Source organism: Magallana gigas, chromosome 4 (genome assembly GCF_963853765.1).
Source record: "Magallana gigas chromosome 4, xbMagGiga1.1, whole genome shotgun sequence".
NCBI lineage: Eukaryota > Metazoa > Mollusca > Bivalvia > Ostreida > Ostreidae > Magallana > Magallana gigas.
Genome location: NC_088856.1, coordinates 23,237,707 through 23,250,651, shown reverse-complemented (window position 1 = coordinate 23,250,651; position 12,945 = coordinate 23,237,707). Strand labels below are relative to the sequence as shown.

At 31.5% G+C, this 12,945-nt stretch overlaps 1 protein-coding gene and 1 long non-coding RNA gene across 2 annotated transcripts in view; both read right to left on the bottom strand.

Moving 5' to 3' along the window:
• Positions 1-2,431: 2,431 nt before the first annotated feature.
• The window catches only part of LOC136269788 (uncharacterized), a 47,073-nt gene continuing 36,559 nt past the window's right edge, over positions 2,432-12,945 (bottom strand). Inside the window, exon 4 of the mRNA XM_066081674.1 lies at positions 2,432-2,736. Within this exon, the coding sequence (XP_065937746.1) occupies positions 2,552-2,736 (185 nt within the window). The 3' untranslated portion in view covers positions 2,432-2,551. The remainder of the gene's footprint in view (positions 2,737-12,945) is intronic.
• Positions 2,963-5,895, bottom strand: LOC136274567 (uncharacterized). The gene is made up of 3 exons (XR_010712988.1): positions 5,680-5,895; positions 3,318-3,378; positions 2,963-2,985 (listed from the first exon to the last, which is right to left on the bottom strand). It is a non-coding gene; the product is annotated as an uncharacterized lncRNA (long non-coding RNA).

Sequence of the window (12,945 nt, the reverse complement as noted above, 5' to 3'; positions counted from 1 at the left end):
TTTAGATGTTGTAAACACACGACGTTCCAAAAAGCATATGTTCTAGGCTAAAGCATAACATGTTATCACACCACGTAACGTCTGTGAAATTTGATTTTACGAGTAATACACCAGATAAGCATTAATTCAATAAAAAACAATTGAGAGAAGGAAGAATTTCAAAATATTTCCGTGTGCATTCAGAACAAATAAACATTCAGTTATTAAAAATGGATAGATATTCATCAAATTAGAACTAGTACATGTATGAATGAAAATACCGATTTCGGAAGTATCATTATATAAAATAATGAAAATTTCGTACATAAATATAGGTTTCGATTCATCGGGTGAATTGTTTTCGAATAAATATAGGCATTATGGTTACAGTATGAAAAACAGTTTACAATAATTTCAAATAATTTCAAATTCGACTTGGATCTGCAGGATGGCTTTTGGCGTGACGGGTTAATCCTCCAGTTCATTTTTGTTGTTTGGCATCGTCGCCTCGACCCATTGTCAACTAGTCCTTTTGCGCTTAGGCATGCACCAACATTCCCCTCTTTGTTTTTATTAAGGTGTCATGTTGCCCAATGGTAGCAGTTAAATTTTAGACTTTGAAAGCAATCAAGATGAAGTCCAGCTGTTTTTTTTTCTTTTGTAGATTGACTATGAAAAATTTATTTCACTAGTACTAGAAGCTTGATAAAACGTGCAATGCATACCAAATGCATGGCTTTAAAACCTCTTGACTGCGAACAAGCATGCACAAGTTCTTACTCCTGCACTGGAATTACATGTATAAACATTTATCACAATGCGGCAAATAATTAAAATCAATTTGCTTTATGGCATCTGTGGAAACTTGCTTGTTCTCTCTGAAATTCCTCGTTACTGATTTCCAGATATGAGCTTTAATTTTATTTCATTCCATGCCTATGGCTAGTTTTATGATTAATTAATGCATTACTGTATAAAGGAAACTATTCGACCCGTTTTATTTTTACCTCCTTCGCCCTTGTTATCAGCGGGCGAATTTAAGACTGGGCTAATTCTAATGTCTTCACTTATTAATTTAGGCACAACAGCGTCTGGGCGATTCAAGACGGGCGAAATTGTATGCAAATGTAAAAGGGTGAACAATTAACGAAAATCACCCTGTTTACATTAAACTGTAAATTTCAATTTACATAAAAAAATAATCCAAAATTTGGAAAAACTATAATCATACATTTAAACGATATTAATTTTTAAGCACTTCATTTGTGATTTTGATATACATGTTTATGAAGTGTTAAAAAAATGAAGTCCTACTAAAATATGATTTAGAAAATAAATATATTACAATAATATACATGTCTGTCCACTTATATCGTATCCATCGACAATAGTTCATAAAAAAATGAATTCAAATCCAAAAAAAACCCCTGATAACTATGGTCCTATAGTAATGACCTTTCAAAACATTCACAATTATTGTATATTTTTATTGCAAATGTATAATTACACATCCTACAATTTGTATCATGTGTTCGAATCTTTTCATTATATTTCCTTATTCTTTTCCACATGATCTTTTCATCAAATGCTCCACCAAAGACATATGTACCACGAATATTTTTTAAACAAGTATGTGTGTATTCTTTCATTATCAATTCACAGAAATATTGCATATTATCTTTATAAAAGCACTGCTCACTGGTTTGTTGTTAATATTACGGGTTAGGTAAATAGATTCTTTATTTTGCATGGATAGCGAATTAAACGCAGAAAATCTTGCTACTGTCTCATGGAATAATAACTCCGATTTAAAATTTTCAGATTTCACATTTAACCAAACAATATGTTTTTGCAAAAGTATAACATCTCCAGCGGGATTCGAACTCATGAATTAGAGATTCTCCTCTAACGCTACGCTGTTGGATAAATAATACGTCACAAGGAGGTGTCCAATTCCACCTAAAATACTGCTGACTTTCAATGTTGTTTAAATTAATTGTGATAATAAGATTTATACATGTATCATCTGCATGCATTTTATCCGTCCTGTAGGAAAAATGTCTTTTCAACAGGAATTTTCATATATCCTTTTTCCTTGGAATTTGTTTTTTAATTAAATATATCAAAGGTCAGGCGAATTTCACCCAAACTAGAGTGACTGTAAAACGGTTACGCACCTTTCTAGCATAGTTGAAACATAAATAAAAACTACTCTTAAGAAAGGCCCAAAAATGTTACTTTATTTTGTACTTGAATAAATATCTGGAACAGCATGTTTAACTAAAAAAGTAACAACAGTATAATGTATAAGAACTTATTATACTGCCAATAAAATCAACACATTTGAAAATGCATAAACATATATACATGTATTTACATGTAAATAACAAGTAATAACACACTAAACAAAACTCCTAAAAGTAAGAAGTTCAACAAATAGGACCGCGAAATGTAAATAACCCCAGTTCAATTTGACATCACTGTGACACCAATGCTCAAAAACTATAAAACCAATAAAAAAGAAACAATTATCGTCAGTACATTAAATATTGACTTCACATTGTTATGAATATTAATACTTTCCGTCTGTGTTATACGTTCCCATTGGAGAGCCATAGTTGTTTTGCATGGGTTGAGAAAACCCCTGAGTCCCTGCATAATTAAACTGGTTCCCAAGATTTCCTGAATTGTCGGCTGGGTTACTGTATCCATAAGGAGGAGGGGGAGGATACATCTGTTGTCCACCATTTTGAATAACTAAAAAATAAGATAAAAGTCTTATCTTGCAATGGAAATATCTCTATATTATTATATGAAGGCCTTGGTGTGTGTTTCATGTATTTAGAAAGAAATTTACAGTTTTCATGGAAGCCAATGTAATAATACGTACTTCTTGTATGAGGTGCCCGTTGCTGGACTTTGCAGCAGCCACATTTTATACATATTATGATAACCACTGGTACAGCAATTATTGATAGACAGCTCACTACAATCATCCAGGGTTCCCTTCAGTAAACAAAATTTGTAATTGTAAACGTTAATATATTAAGAGGGTTCTTCCAGAATACAAATACATTTTATGAAACAAAAGCTAACTGAAAACAAGCAATAACAACTATTGGAATATTTTCATTTTTAAATGAGTCATCACGTATCATATATTTTTATATCAATTTGTTTATTCTTTGATTGTTAAATTTCCTACATTTATTTATCAACTTAGTCATTCTTATTACATTCTTTTATACGTTTTTTTTTTTTGCAGGAACACTTTCAGTAACTGATTAGAGATTTATAGCAGAAAATACTGTTGGTATGACAAGGTACGCTATTCTTACATGCTGTAGGATGTAGTTTTTCGGGATCTATATGCTGCTTCATTGCCCAAAATAGAGTGACCTGAAATCACAAAGGTCAAAGAAAAGTACAAAACATGTGTTCAAATACCAGTGATGAGGTTTACTTTTAACATTTGTAATAAATTCATCTATTAGTGTTTTTAGCTCCCCTGAGCTAAAACCTCAAGTGAGCCTTTCTGATCACATTTTGTCCGTCCGTCTGTAATCTTTTACATTTTTAACTTCTTCTCTAAACCCCCAGACCAATTTCAACCAAATTTGGCACAAAGCAATCTAAAGACAAATATACTGTGGAATCATTTAAATTCGTGGGGGCCAATTTTCGTGGATTGTGAATTGTTTGCTTATTCGGGGGGATGTAATTTCGTGGATGCGCCGGTTTTCAGTTACAATAACAAAGATAACTCTTTCTAAATTTGTTTTCGTTGAGGATGTCGTGGGGGGGGGGCAACCCACGAATATCACGAAAATTAAGCAACCACGAATTCTATTGATTCTCCAGTAAATTGCAAAACTGGAAGACCGATTTTTATTCAAATTGGAGAGTGGGGAGCGCGGTGGCTGCTCACTGCTAGGAGAATAGGTTCTAGAGGTCGTGAGTTCAAGCCTTGGTCGGGGCGGAAGGTGGAGCTACAACAAAAAGTGAATTTGTCTGTGCTTTATATATATCTATATCATTCACGATGGGCAGGTGCATGTCAATTTGAGAGTTATTAAAATGTTTGTGCTTATTATATATGTTTGTATCTATGCAATGTGTATCGTTCCGATCCTCTCAAATTGTCGTTTAACTGTATTCCACCTCTATCTCAAGCGACTGTGTAGTGCGCGGCCAGCGCGCTAGGTTCCGTTCGTTATCGAAAGCAAGATTTTTGTCTTGCCTAGATAGCCAAGTGGGGAGCGCGGTGGCCGCTCACTGCTAGGAGAATGGGTTCCAGAGATCGTTCCCTCGGTCGGGGCGGAAGGTGGAGCTCCAACAAAAACTGAATTTCTCTGTGCTTTATATATATCTGTATCATCACTATGGGCAGGTACATGTCAATTTGAGAGTTATTGCAATGTTTGTGCTTATTATTATTATATATATATATATATATATATATAACATCATTAATCTTTTTGTTATTTTTTTTTATTATTTTTTAAATTTTAATATATATTACCGGACACTGTGACTGTTTGTTTTAATTAAATAAATATGATATATATATATATATATATATATATATATATATATATATATATATATATATATATATATATATATATATATATATATATATATATATATATATATATATATATATATATATATATATATACCAATTTTCGTGGATTTCGTTGTTAAGTTGATCAATATAATTTAATGTTCATTGAAGTGCAATCGCAACTAACATTTTGTATTGATAGGGTCATTGGCCACGAATTTACGTATCCTTGAAACTGTGATTTTCACTTTATCCCTGAAAATTGATACCCTTGAATATTAATGAAACCACAAACTTTGAATGAGCAAACCAAATGCACAGGGTTGCTGATTAATTCCACTTTAAGGAGGCTTAATGGTCAACAGCTTATCGGCAACATCAATCCTAGAATAATAGGGTTTTTTTTTATTATTTAACTATTTTATAAATAATTTAGTTAAAAACGATTCAATATATAATATTTACATAATGTAAGCGGTGACGTACCAATAATTTATATTTAAATCTCTTCTTCTCTTCTTGTTAATGAAATATATTCTTAAAGTGCCCATGTACATTCAACCAACATCATACAATTATTACCACCTGGAAAAAAGACCCATATAGAAACATATTTAAGTTACTGGAAATTGAAAACTATTATATAATACCTTGTTGAGTTTGATAGATTTTTATGAATGTACAACAGCACTAGAACGCAAAATATATTCACTAGTATTTTTGTCTTGTAACGACAGAAATAATAAGGCATTTGGTAAGAAAATACGCACCTTCTTGTATCAGTCTTTTGTGAATAATTATGTTAATCAAAATATGTATATTATTTTAGTGTTAAATTATAGTAATATCAATTCTTGTAACTAATACGAAAATAAGCTGTTTTGAAGATTGTCTACATACCAGTCTAAATACTGGCTTTAATTTGTATTGGAAATAATAATTTTTTCTAGAAATATTGACACTTGAATTAGTGTGACAGTCTCTACATTGTTACACGCATATCTATTTTAACGTCTAAGTACATACAGTAAACGTGAAACTTTAACAACCACAGCCATGTTTGTTTTCATTTTCATTACTTATGCTATCGGGTGCATACTATGGTGAACAAATACTAGTACTTATATACTTACAAATAATAAACAAAGTAGTTAAAATCCATCGACTGTGGAACTCCATTTTCAGTCTTCTTTGGAGAACAATTTACCTCCTAAAGTTCTCTCTTTCGAAATAACTCTGACCTGAAATAACCCACATTTTTTCCAGAATCACGTTTCCATTGTTTGTGAGTAGAGTGTCTAATTGCAGCAATCGTAAATGTTTCGATATGTGACCACCAATGCATTGCACTGAAATCTAAACACAGCCATGTCCAAGGAATATAGATCGAGGATTTAAATTGCCTGATCTGCACTTGTCGAAATCAATATATGGTCTAAATAAAAAATGAGGACACGACGCGTTTTCTATAACTATACCTTTAAAAGCGGGTATCCTGTAGGCCTATGTCGCAATATAATGTATGCACGATAGAAAACATTAACACGATATTCCTATTCAATTCTTTTTTTTTTTTGGGGGGGGGGAGGGGGGACTTCATGACAGAGTCAAAATTGATGTATATTTTTTACGGTAAAGATACCGATTTATCTATTACCTGTATTATTCATTTGACATTTTTTCTATTAATTTCGGAGATTTCTCTGATCAATAACTGCCGATAGTATTCGTTTTTAATACACGTATAATGTAGTACCTTCTTTTGAAACTATTGCTTATATAATCAAATACAATTTTTGAAGACCTGATTTCAACTCTCTGTTCCAGTGCTTAACTTAGAGAAGCTAATGACAAAGGCATGGTTGATCAAGCAAACTAAGAAACTTGATGAATCAGCAAAATTAACCTCGTACTAATATTACAGCACCACTACTTCTAAAACTGATGGACCTTTGCTATATATGTATAAGTGCTGATTTCATAGTTAAATGTTTACTTAATATTTCAACAAGAAAGATCAGTGTTATGTAACACCACTGCATACAGTTGTTTTTGTTTTCAATTGCAAATATCTTTCCTAACATGAAGTTAATCTAAAAAGAGCAAAAGGTGTATTTCGCGTAAAACTTATTAACTGACTAAAAGCTCATAACTATAGCGACTTAATGTCCATGTTCTAGTTAATTGTTTGGCTGTTGGTATATTATTAGCCTTATGATATAATTTTGACTTCGATTTGACTTCCTCTTGCATTATTAGGAGACGAATAACTAACACAAAAATGTTGTTTATCATCAGGAATATAATACCCTGATGATAGAGCATTGTGTTGATATGAAGTTTAAATACACCCTAAAAACTATCAACGCATTTGTGACACTGTCCTTTGAATATCGATACATATCATTAAATGTTGGCTCCGTTAACAGTTTTAAACAATTAAGCAATTACAACTTTACTTTGTTCCAAAATATTTAAAACGCTGTCACATGATCACATTTCGTTAGAAACCAGACATGTTGAGGTGCGGAATGTTGTGGTTTTAAAAAAAACCCAGGATATGTATGTTTAGTTAACCACGGTATGTGCACTTTTTTAATTAACATTAATCTATATAAACATATGTACATCAGCAAAATTGTTTAAAATTCATTTTGGTCTGCTATAGAATAAAAAAATTGAATAACCTTCATGTTTGATGTCCTTCGAATCAAAGAAACAGCAATACTACAAGGCAAGTCATTGAAACATTTATTTTCAATTAAATATGAGTTAAATATGGTTTCAATAACAATGAAATGATTAATTTTTCTGTCGAAAAAGAGACATGCGTACATGGCAGACATACATTGAATTAAGCAAAGTTTTAATTCCTAATGATATACATGTTCTATATATGTAACAATCGCAGGCTGGTCAGATTCTAGAAAAAGATGTATTTTAGGTCCTCTTTTCCAGATTTAATATAGACTTCCAACATCAACTTATATTTCACACTTAATAAGCATCGACTGATCAGTTTTATATCATGCATGAATACTTAAAAATAAATATTTTTTTTTATTTTTGACTACATCATTGCAATGTACGTTTCATTTACTTATTAAACAATTGCAGGCATAAATCGATTACAAAATGAACACATTCTAGTTTACATAAAAATTATACAAGTGTAATTAAATTACATTGAAATGTTTAGTTTATTATCAAAATAATGAATTATTCTATATTTAAATTCTACAGACCAACAACTATGGATCCTCAGGGCAGTCCCCAGGATGTACAACGGTGTGACCTCTGTATGACCACCATAGCAGATAGCTACTGCGACTTTTGTCTCGTCAACTTATGCAAGCCTTGTATAGGTGAACATATTATAGATGAGTATGACCAACATAAAATAGTCCCTTTTCGACATCGAAAATCAACCTTGATTTATCCGAATTGTGGAACTCATCCACACAAAATATGTGATTTACAGTGTAAAAATTGTAACATTTTTGTTTGTTCTTCCTGTTGGACATCTGATCAACACAAGGGACATTGCATTTTAGAAATTTCAGAAGTTTATAAGACAAAAAAAGAAATCGTTAAAAATGACTTGGAAAGGTTTGAAAATTTAATTTCACCTTCATATGAAAAACATGCATTTGAACTAGAAAACCAGCTGGCCTATACGGAAAGAGAATATGAGAGAATAACGACAGAAATATCCAAACGAGGAGAAGAATGGCACAGAGAAATTGACAACATCGTCAACAAAATGAAAACCAAAGTAAATGAAGTAAAGATGTATACAAAAGACTTTTTACAGAAACATTTGGATAAAGCTAAACAGACACAGTCTCAAATAAAGCAAACATTGCTAACATTAAAATCAATCGAAAAATCTACTGAAGTATCTTCAACAATTGAATACAGCTCGGAAATCAAAGAGTTAAGCAAACCTGTACAAAGTATACGGCTATATTTTCCAACATTCACTCCAAAAGCTTTAGATCCCATAAAACTGTACAGCTCCTTTGGAGAAATCACCCCAATGTACACTGATAAAGAAGCGAAATTAGTTAGAAAGCAATTCGATAAACCGGGACTTGCGGATCGGGAGAGACCGGTTCTTGTTTTTCCTATACATATTAATAATATAGAACCACTTTAACCAGACCTTGGACTTTCTGTTGAACGTAGCTATCTATATCTTGCTCAAAACAAGTTAAAAATGAGGCGTTTTCAGGCGAAATATGCACCAAATGCGTAGTTTTAGCTCAAAAGCCAGACAATGGCTAAGTGGCCGACAATGAAATAGACAGGCCTACGCCACATTGCTGACACAACTATATCCAAAGTCCAAGCTCTTGTTTAAACGGTTCTTGTATTTGACTAGCTGAATGGTCACTAAGAGCAGCTACCTTTAAAGTAGTATTAAAGATTCACAAACCTGAACAATAAAAATAAAATAGAAGATAATGCTGTACATAACAAGGAGATTCATTGGACTGTGATTAGTCAGTAGAGGCATGATCACTAATGGTTGTATTAACAAAGTAGTTGCTTAGTAAACTGTGTGTCACCTTTACTGGTGATCCACGGAATAAAACAATTCAATCGGACGATGGAGGTTATCCTCTGTACTCAGAAATTACTAAAATCAAATACATCACTGAGAGCAGAAATTATGACATATGTGTATATAACAAAATAGACACACAAAATGTGTGAAAATGATCTTTAGATTCTTTTGATAATTTATAGTTTTATATAATTATATTTACATTCCCCATTGTCTGTAATAACACTACGGTTAAGTAATGCATAGTACAATACATTTTTACAATACATTTTGTCAATGATTATTTTGATATTCAATTGTTATAGTACCATTGCTGTAAAATATATAAGCTCTTAAGTAATAAGGAATCATTTTTTTAATATTATGAGGTGATCAAATACGGTCGGGCGTGATCAAATCTATCTTAAAGCCTTCGGGTTTCGATTAATTTGATCACCCCCTCTCCCAACAGTAATTGATCACCTTATGATGCTCAAAGAAGAATGATGCCTTGTCAATCAAATAGAAAAGGTTCTTGTGATATATTGATTGGTTTAAATGTAGGTTAATTGTTTTGTTTACTTGTTTTGAACCATTTTATTTAGTTTCTTTATTATCTAGTTTCTTTTTGGAATTATATGTGATTTTCTTTTCATTATTTAGTAGATAAGTCTAGATTGTTTAAATTTGACATGAAAGTTATGTTCTACATTTTAAATGAAATGATTAAGATCTTAACATTTTCATAATAAAAGTGTAAAAATGTTAGTACATGTGAAAATGTGGATATTTCCTCATTGCAGCATTTGAAATTACACTGATTTCCTGACTAAAAATGACAAATATTGTAAGCTAGAATTCATTTGATTTTTTAAAGGTAAAAAAATACGTTTCATCATGGTGCAGTTAAAATGTCTTTAGGACAAAGACAATATTTTTTACTGTAGGATGTAGCTTGAGAAAACGCGTTCTCATAGCAGTTTGTTGTGTTGAAACAATACTCCTGAAGATTTTGCACCAGGCACGGGAAGTAACTCTTGTTCATGTAATTGTGCAGCAGGCATGTTCACGAAGCTATCTTAGGACTATGGTGCGTCCTAGGTACATCTTAGGATATGTCTTAGTCTAAAGTATGTTTTTCGAAGCTCTCCTAATTTTAGGAAAGGCCATGACTTTTTTTCTAACTCTAAGACATCACTTACCTTGTCCTTAGACCACCCTCAGGCTGTAAAGTTACTTTTTGGGGGGATATTGGGACTGTTGTGAAGCTTTTTCTAAAGACAGGTAGAATAAAGCAATATTATTATAGGGGGGGGGTCATAGTCATTTATTTTAACATAACTGTTCATTTGAACAAAACTGTGTGGAGAGGGACCCCTGGAAGCTGACAAATTTAGCATAAACCATTAGTATGAATGGTTCAGAAAATTTATCGATGGCTAAAAAGTGTATATTACTTATGCGTGATTATTCTTAATTTTTAAAACTTTATTCTGACAAATAATCTTAAAAAAATTTGTAATGTTGAATAAACTATATTCATATATTTTTAAGATATATTACAACTTATTTCTTATTGAACATATTTGTGTATGCATGAAATGATTGTATGTCATTTGGATGACCTAGCGGAATGTTTATAACAGCAATATTAACATATATAAAATGTACAATGAGGTTGAAAGTACTCATCCAGTAGCTGACGAAATAACACAATATATCTAAAATACTTTAGCGTGTTATCATAACGATGACCTATGAGAATGTTTAATCACCAGGACTAGCAAATAGCTGTCATCTACATGCATATGCTTGTATATAGCTACTTGAAATATTAGGACGAATATGAAAAATAATAAGATGTCTGTTCATGTAAGTACTAGAAAGTTGGAAATCTGATATCTGATAACTGAGTAACGTTATATAACATATTAACATGAATATGTATGATAAAAGTCTTTACATGTTTTAACAATTATTTGAAAAGTAGGGCATATTTAACAAAGAATATAGAATATGAGTAAATGATTAAATATCAGTTCAAAAAGAAAATAGTTAGACACATATTACTAATAACAAACTTTTTTTTCATCTCGCAGCCATTTAGTATCTAGTGGCTAGATTTTCTCACATACCGTACAGTAAAACCAGTTGTACCAGTAGCCAGTTTCTAGCAGCTAACTTTACCTATCTTGAAGTCCATTCAAAATTACGAAACAAAATGTTGATATGAGAAGAAAATATTAAAATTTTGAGATCAAATATTGATAAAGCCATTTGATGTAGATGCAATATTTAGAAATAAAAAAATATATATTTCTTCACAATAAAAGGTATCGAGTTAAAAAAAAAAATAATATATATATATATATATATATATATATATATATATATATATATATATATATATATATATATATATATATATATATATATATATATATAAATTTCTCTATTTTATTTAAAAGAACTGATTGTATATGAAATGTAACTACAGTAGTAGTTAGTACGAACACGGATATTGCGAATTTACGGAATATAGCGAAGTCATCTTGGAGCCCCAGCTATGTAAATTTAATGAATTTCTTATACGGTTATAACGAATTACGGATATAGCGAGGTAATTTCTTAGGTCCCAGTGACTTCGTTATAAACGAGTTTTGCTGTAACTGTATCAAAATCCACTCTAGCATCACACCACAAGCAAATACCTCAATAATAAACATGCTTTGGAAAATATCATAACAGAAATACTATTAACTGAGAAATATTTGCTATTAAAAAGATGTAGAAAGCCGCTAGCAGAATATATGTGAAATTTTTAGTCCCCTAAATAAGTGGCCAATTTGGTTTTATTCTTTTATTTCAAGGAATGTTTTCCCTGTTTTTCAAAATGTCCTCAATTGAGTATATAAACGGCTAACACATATATACACTGCCTGCATCTCGCTTTCTCTCTCTCTCTCTCTCTCTCTCTCTCTCTCTCTCTCTCTCTCTCTCTCTCTCTCTCTCTCTCTCTCTCTCTCTCCAAATACATCTATCATATGTCATTTCCTGTTACGGTTGTATCAGGTTTTTGTTTTTTGTTTTTGTTTCTTTTTTTGTTTCTTTTGCAATAAGCCCAATTTTGTTTTTGCAATCAAATTCATTTGTTGATACTTATCCTAATACAATGGTTAACGAATGAAATAGGGGCAAACATGATCACATTTCAAGTAAAATAACATTTTCACCCAATAGTCTTTGACCAATTTCTAACAAACCGTTTCCCCTTTTGAATTTTGTCTGCATAAATGTGATAAAACACGGCGCGTTTCTCGGTGTTTTTAATGTGCATGTTACATATGCGTTCGTTATAACCCAAACTTCAACCGCTTCCATCGGGGGAAATTTCTTGAAAATCGTTCAGTAAGATATGTCTCAGGCCGTTCTCTTTTCCCCGTATAGTTCTATTCAGTAGACACCTTTTGGATTCATCAAGTTACTCTATCTTCCTTATTTTCGGAGCCATATGTGAACGTAGTAAGTGATAGTATTTCGGAACCTGTTAATCTTATCTCCTATCTTTAGGAACATACTTGTTTTGAAAGTGAAAAAAGTCACCACAAAGGTAAATGCAATAAGCAGCAATTCAAATTGTTCTTTGATTATATTAATGTTTAAAACTATATTTTTTTCATGATTTGGACATTTAACAATGTTCATTTAATTCAAGTAAGATATATAAAAGCAGGCACTCAACAAGTAAGCGTGTATGATCATGCATGAGACACTACAAATTTGATGATATAAATGCCTTAATAAATCAATAAGTCAAGTATAATCGATATGTTACACATACAGAAAATGT